At 40.4% G+C, this 7,442-nt stretch overlaps 1 protein-coding gene across 2 annotated transcripts; it reads right to left on the bottom strand.

The window, feature by feature from the left end:
- Window positions 1-1,515: 1,515 nt before the first annotated feature.
- LRRC42 (leucine rich repeat containing 42) lies at window positions 1,516-7,213 on the bottom strand. Of its 2 annotated transcripts, XM_010293207.1 has the most exons (7): window positions 6,728-7,200; window positions 4,494-4,625; window positions 3,308-3,426; window positions 2,807-2,895; window positions 2,610-2,723; window positions 2,373-2,457; window positions 1,516-2,002 (listed from the first exon to the last, which is right to left on the bottom strand). In XM_010293207.1, the coding sequence occupies exons 1-7, from the start codon at window positions 7,198-7,200 to the stop codon at window positions 1,746-1,748; spliced, it is 1,269 nt and encodes a 422-aa protein (XP_010291509.1). In that variant the 3' UTR covers window positions 1,516-1,745. The 2 variants fall into 2 exon arrangements, with proteins under 2 accessions (XP_010291509.1, XP_010291510.1); XM_010293208.1 differs by lacking the exon at window positions 4,494-4,625 and having other exon boundaries at window positions 6,728-7,213.
- Window positions 7,214-7,442: the final 229 nt, after the last annotated feature.

Genomic DNA, 7,442 nt, shown 5'->3' with positions numbered 1-7,442 from the left:
TAAAATTTACACAGTGGTGTATTTAAAATAGGAAATCTGCTGGCCTGCAAGAAACCTGGGAAAAGGAATAATTGTAACCAGGGATGGAGAACGTAAGAAACACAGTGCTCTAAAACACCTCTTCTGAGAAGGAAAGCTGTATTGTATTAGTTTACCGACAAGCCCGTGATGTGGGCAGACTGTTCACGCCAAATCACGATGTGCCTATTTCCCTGCTAAAGGCATCAGCTCCCAGCTGCTTTACTGGTGTGAAATGGAGTATACGATTCCCCGAGACGTGCACCTCTCCATGGTCAGATTAGCAGATCTCCACAGTGGTGGAAGGGCTAGCAAAAGAAAACCGTGGTGGCTGTTGAACCAGAAGGCAGATGCAGGAGGAAGGTTATACTTGAGTGCCAGTCATCTTCCTCCCTGTTGAGACACTGTTTTGCTAAGTCACTATTTGTGCCATTATTTGTCTCGGCAGAGGGTTGATGTAGTCATCAGTGGAAGCTGTTAATAGCCTTGAGTTTCTGGTGAAAAAAATGTAGGGCTTGAATGCAAGTATGGTTGCTTTGTTTGTGTGTAGCCCTTTTTTGAGGAAGATTCAGCAACAAAAGAACAAAGAGAGAAATGGGTTTAGCTCTGTATGCGTTTTTGAGATTAAGTTATTTTTCTTGGCCTCTTCATGATTTCCAAGGATATGTTGCTTTTCTTGCTGCTGAATTATAGTACACAACAGTGTAAAAGGAAGGTATCCTCTGAATGAGCTCCAGTACAGGAAACCTGTAGTAAGTTCTTGGCCTTATAGACCTAAGAGCACAATGATGGTCGCAGTGCCCAACTCACGGGCACTGTGCACCTCAGCCTATTTTGATAGAAACACTTGGGGCAGGAATTCAATGATAAACACACCTGCAGCATTACAGCCATACTCCTGGCTTCAAACAGACCAACACAGAATGAGTTTGCGTATCTAGTTTTTTTTTTTACAGCAAATAATACGTGTAATTTGTATTTGAATGATAAACTTCCCTGAATGTTTTTAGATGGGGAATGCAGCATGCATGCACACCGAGAATGGGTTTTAAACCATAGAATGCTCTCAAATGCAGTGAATTTGCTGATAAGGGAGACTGCATTACAACTGCAGAGTCTAATCTCTACAGTAACCCAGTTTCAGCTTTCATTTCCTGGGCTAAAATGAGAGAGAGAGGGGACTTTGTTCTACTTTGGCTTTCTGCAATAACTGTTACCGAGGGGTGGTTACTGTCTCTCTGCCTCCCTCCCCGGGGGCCTGTGCTTATCCTCTTTGCTTCCTCCCTTTGTCAGAGCTCTGCCAGCACAGCCTGGTGCTTACAGGCTGAGGCTGATGTTCTACCAGTGCTATTAATGTCCCAGGGCACTTGACAAGCACAGCGCAGCTTCATTTCAGATGAGCTGCAGTGATTAGTCTTATGCCCCTCAGGAGGCAAGAGAGGAGGAAGAACAGGACCAGCTATTTCTGTGAATGATATCTACATCAGAAGAATTAGCTAAGGATGACAACAAAAACTTTATTTGAAAAAATTATTATGTATTGAAAATATACAGTAGTATCATCAACCTTCTTCTCGACTCTCTCCCTCCCCAAGCATAGGTTAACCCACAAGCATATCACAGCAACCAGATTTACAACACTGGTCTCCTTTGTTACTCCCTCTCAATATATCTAAATTCTGTCATCAGCAAGAAAACAACAAACAAAAGACCCACTTCTTTCTGACTTAGTAGGTATTTAACAAATCCCAGTCCTCCACAGTGAGGCACAGATGCTTCTGTTTGGAAGTCCTTTCTCTCTCTTGCTCAGCCAAAGCTCTTTTTTTATTGTTCTTTAATTCGTGGCTGCTTGCAACCTCCTTTTTCAAAGGTAAATGGCAATTTTGAACTTTTTCCTTATAAAACTGCAGGTTTACAGATGCTTTTGTTTCTGCTTCCACCAGCTTGCATTTGACTACTTCCTCTATTCTGTGTGTCTTGCCATCTACAGGAAAAAAAAAATCAAGTTTAGATTTTTGGGAAAAACAGAATTATGCTGCAAAATGCATACTTGTATTGCAAATTGCTTTGGCCAAGCCAACCTGGAATACGTCAGTTTTGAATACGTCAGTTCTTTGCTGAAATGTGCACAGGGAAAAATAACATTTATGTTTTGGACTCAGAATTTTAAGGCAAAAACTCGGTTGTTATGTGTTGCCCTAACCATGCTGCCATGCTGTACCGGTGTTATCCAGCAGTCTAACAAATGAAAAAACTCAAGCACATTGTAATGCAGTTACACATATAGCCGAAATTGCACATGTGAGACACTATTTTTTATAAATGAACTGTGTGGTCTCTATGCAGTTACGTACAGAAGTGCAGAGCAGCTGTTCTGGATCTCAAGTTGTCCTGTGGCTTGATGGCCTCCAAAACTGCCTGCTCCCACTGCAACACTGTCTGAAATAACATTTGAAGGAGTTAAAACGTTTCTTGTAAAATTTACAGAAATATAATTGGAAACAACTCTATCCCTTGTTCTTTCCTATTCAGTGATTTAATACTCCATATGGACAATTTCTAGAGAGTAAAGCAGACTTAAAGCCCCATACCTGTTCTGCCCATCCCTCTGTTTTGCAGTTACTATGATCAAATTCTTTCAGAGGCACTTTTGAGTGAACGAGGCCTATCTGCATTTGGATCCGCTTAATGACGGCATTAACATCCTAGTGAAAAGGGAAATTGGACCATAGTCAGAGGGGAAGAACATTTGATTACACTTGTCCAGTAAACTTAGACAGATGCTTACCTTGAGACCTGTCCCAGAAATGTCCAAACAATTCAATTTCTTGAAAGAAAGCAGGTATCCAATTCCCACATCTGTGATTTTAGGGTTACCTGTAAGGTTACGTAAAGTTAACAAAATTGCAAGGTGTGGAGAAAGATGATCAACATACCAAGAAACTATTTGTTCCAAAAGCTAATATTGGAACAAGGGGGTTTTGACCTTTTTTTGTAGCATGCTTCATGTTTTGAAAGCAAGTAAAAATTGCCACTTTCCCTCAAATGATCAAAATACAAGTACTTACAATATCAATTCTCAAACTATTAAAAATATTTATGTAAGTAGCAAGTGGCTGAGACTACAGGTATGACCTATACCTTCTGGAAAGTTGTTGGTGAAGTTTGGGATTGAGTACTTGGTTCATGCGAATCATCAAATTAATTGTATCCTTCAGTATTAAGGAGAATAAATTCTTTATCAGAAAGGATACAGGTTGCTTCTAATATTAAACCATGTAGTACTTACATGACAAGTCTAATACCAGAAGACTCTCAAGTCCCTTTTTCAATACACGTACTGGTGCTGTCATTCTGCGAAGGCCTGCATCTGATAAAGAATTGTCTTTCAGGAGAAGCCGTCTTACGCTGGGAGGAGGGATACAAACGCATAGTTATAGTAATTATTTTAAACTGTTTTGCAAAACGTCCTAAAACGGTGTCAGAAGGCTGGGGTCTTCCTGTGCCAACCCTTCAGTCTACTTTGTTAACATTAGTTAAAAAGTAGCAAGAAAGAAGCCTGAGTTAGCAGGACTAACATATCTTTATATTGCCTCTGCTAGCTCAACAGAAGCACTTGACCATCTATTCCCAGAGCTCCAGGGACAAACTGACCCTGGAGCACAAGCATTTGCTAACAGAGACAGTAAGGTCGCTTATACACTGAAGTTCTTTAAGGCTGCCAATCTCAAGTCCACTCAAAACTAAAAAGAGAAAAATTCTTGGCAAAATGAGTGGACAGATTTGGTAAGAGACACAGCAATGATTTTAAGTAAGCAATGAGGTATTATAACATAGATGAACAAAACTCAGGGGAAAACATAACACTGAAACATTCTCCAGAGCGCTTCAAGATAAAACCTTGATGCAAAATGCACCAAAATCTTGTAGTAACATAGTATCCCCTAATTAGCAGTCATCTTGCCTATTGATTTCCAAAATTTTCTACTTTTCAATCTTTAATATCAAGCTAAATTACAAAATGTATTTTTTTTAAGTGTTAATTAACTGAATATTCAACCTACTGCTTGCAGAAATCTTCATCTGGAACACTGGTTTGGTTAAAAAATTGGCTGATAAAGTTCCCTCTTAAAAAAGGAAGTAAAAGTGTAAAACTGTTCTAAATCCTTAAGATGCAGTTTTTACCTGGCCAACAGAAATTATAAAAAGTTGATTTACAAACATGAGACAATAAATTATCTTGCACATTTATAGGACTTCTTAAGATTCAGTATGTGCTTTGGATCATGTGCTTTGTATACAATAAATTCTGCATTTTGTTTACCTCAAGAATGGGTTTTGTGAACAACCAAAATCTTCAAACTTACGCATTACTGCCTGTGAAACTTTCCTTTAAAGTCACAGCCTGATTCTTTGAACTGCCTAGTGATAGGAAAAGAAAGTGTCATTTTTAGCTATGAGTCAAGAAATCGTACCTCGACAGAGCCTCTTTGGTGAGGTGTTCCAGCAGTTCGTGTTCATCTCCAAGTTTACAACAGGAGAGATCCAAACATGTCAGCTCCCGGAAAGACTTAATTTCTTCTAGCTTTTCAGAGATAACCAGGTATCTGCAAAGAGAAAGAAAGAAAGAAAAAAAAAAAGCTATCGGTGTTCAGGCACATAAGGCGGCACCTATATCCTCAAATGTCACAAGTATAATGCAGTTGTTTCCTGTAAGTACTGATGTGAAAACCGACAGAAATTAGCCAGCTGTCCCAAGTACCTTTTTATGTGCAGTCTGCACACAATACATTTGATTTCCCAGTCTTCTCCTTGAACAAATGTCATGATTTTGCTTTGATTCAAAATATTGGACTAAAATTAAGACTTCAATCTGCAAACATCACAATTAGGCACTTCTTTACAAATTATTATTGTATTATGTCAGAATAATGCAAAATATATATTCTATTTTACTGTAAATTAACTCCACAAACTGCTCTTCCTCAGTATCTAGGAAGTGTGTAGACAAACCCATGTTCATCCAGGTTTAAAATCTACTTCAACTGGATAGCTTGTCAAATGGCAAAATTTTACTTTTTATATATGTAAATAAAATACTTCACTAGAGGGAAAAGTCCTACCAGGACACCTGCAGGACTCCAACTAGAGCTGACTATATCCCAGGCAGTAGTTACTCAGTGGGTTATTTTTTTAGCTGTGTTGGTTCCCTGATCTGATTCACTCTGCAGCCATGCAAACATCTGTGCTGGAACTCTTCTGTAGGAGGTTTAGAGATGGGCACAAACCACTGAAGCATGGCATGCACGAATATGCAGCAATAAGCACGTAGCAGTCACCACCTCACCAGTCTCCCCTGCATTTACTTCTTACTGTCCCTGTGGCAAGACAAACCCCAAATTCACTAATGTCTCCTGAATTTACCTTATATTCCCCATGGCAAACCCTGAGGTCAGCATCTTCACTGCTGAAATGAGGGGTGCTTACTAATTTGATCCCTCAAGGAACACCTCTTTGGCCATGCAAACAAGGGGACCTTTAGTATCCTCCCACTGCAAGTATACCTATCAAACTACTGCACCAAATCCCTTTGCCGTGCAATTCAGCTATGCAGAAGGCAGTACTTATAGTCAGAGCACAAGCCGACTCTTGAGAGAGAGTGCTAACTCAGGGGGGTGTGAGAAGAGTGGGCTCTTTCAGAAATAAGATTAATCAGAAAATGCCTTAATATCTTACATCCTGTATTTCAAAGACTCGATACTTAGCTTTCTGTAATGGCAAAAGATGACAGAGGTAACTTCATTTCTGAATTAATCCCATAAAAAGTATCTGTACTAGACAGGTAAAAAGGGAGTAGGTTTAAAGGATAAAACAAAGGATAATTGACCTCTGCTCAAACATTCCTACTGTGCTCAAAACACCCTTGGCACTTCACATGAATATGCCTGTACTTTGATTTTAAACTGGATAAACCATCCCTTTTACAGATGGAAGATAGACTGGTTATATTACTGGGAAAGACTTCAGTAGGAGCAAGGCTTTTAAAACATAATCAAAGTTTTAGCTTGGTCTTTTAGTAAAAGACAATGTGGACATTGAGAAGATGGAAAAACTGTTGCTGGACTCTAATCCGAACGTCACTAAAGCACGTTCAATATGGGGATGGGAACTACAATAAACTGAGGTAAAACTGGCCTGACCTCAAAGCCTGTAACTTACCTACAAGACTGTATCTTCTTCTGAGCCCCCAAAATTAAACAGGATAGTAAGCTTATAGTAAATAAAGCCAGTTTGTAAAGTCAGCTAAGTATGCTGATATGCTTATAAACAGCAATTACAGAACACCCCATGAAATACCTGAGAAGGCATTAAACACACAGACTGCTGTGGAAGTACTGATTATTATTGTTAAAAAGTAGTTGCAGGTTTAATCCTTCACATAAAATCCCCTGTTAGTTAACATGGATGTAGTCTGTTACCTGTATTACAATTTGTATCTTAGAATGAAACCAGCAGCTGCACTTGTAGGAAAGGTATGGGACAAAAGGAAGCAATCAGAAGAGTGAGATAACGCTCAGGTCATTTCATTAATATGAGGTGATGTCACAACCCCAAGAGGTGGCTTTTTTTAGTTATTTTTGAGGGAAACTTTAAGTGTGCTAGCAAAAAGCACTAGCAGACGATGCTACTTATTACTGAACACACTTACCTGTTACGCAAGCATAACGAACATAGCACCAAATTGCCATATGCTTCAGTAAACTTCTGTAGAGCTCTCAGTCCCGTTACTGGTTCTGTGAACTTTTGTCTTGCTTCTGCAGCTGAAAAGAGCTTTTCAGCAATCTGCTCTGGGAAACCAATCAACGAGTCAATGTGATCAACATTGTCAGAAATGTAACCCAGCACTAGGCTGAAGAGAGATTTGGCCGAGTACCGGAGGTTCCCCTCCTTAGTGTACGTGAAGATGAAATGATCAGTCCTCTGCCTCCTTGCCCTATCGTCCTCCCTGTTCATACAAAGCTCCACCGAAAATCCTCTGGAAAACAGCCTAAAAGGTCTTGTTTTGGGAGTGACATTCTGTATGCCGCCTGCACCCTGATTTACCACGTGCAGCTTCCCATTTTCACGCACGTATATTGGCCCAGTATCCAAATGGCTTCCCGAGTGGAGACAGTAAGACATTCCCCTCATCCAGTTCTGCAAAAACAAACCGTAGACAGGTAAAGAATAGCCACAGAGGAAAACACTGCTCAGGAAAGACCCCAAACCCTGGCAGCTCTCCTCAACACCCCAAGTGCGCACAGTCCCATAACCCTGCAGTGCAAGGAAGGACAGGCTGCGGGGAGCAGGGGTGTGCGCTCTCTGCCATCAAACCGCGAACACCAGCCAAGGCGGGAGCGGAACCCAGGGCTGGCGAGAGGTGA

This window comes from Phaethon lepturus, unplaced genomic scaffold, assembly GCF_000687285.1.
Source record: "Phaethon lepturus isolate BGI_N335 unplaced genomic scaffold, ASM68728v1 scaffold35628, whole genome shotgun sequence".
Classification (NCBI taxonomy): Eukaryota; Metazoa; Chordata; class Aves; order Phaethontiformes; family Phaethontidae; genus Phaethon; species Phaethon lepturus.
The sequence above is the reverse complement of the archived record's forward strand: the minus strand, read 5'-3'. Positions and strand labels throughout refer to the sequence as shown.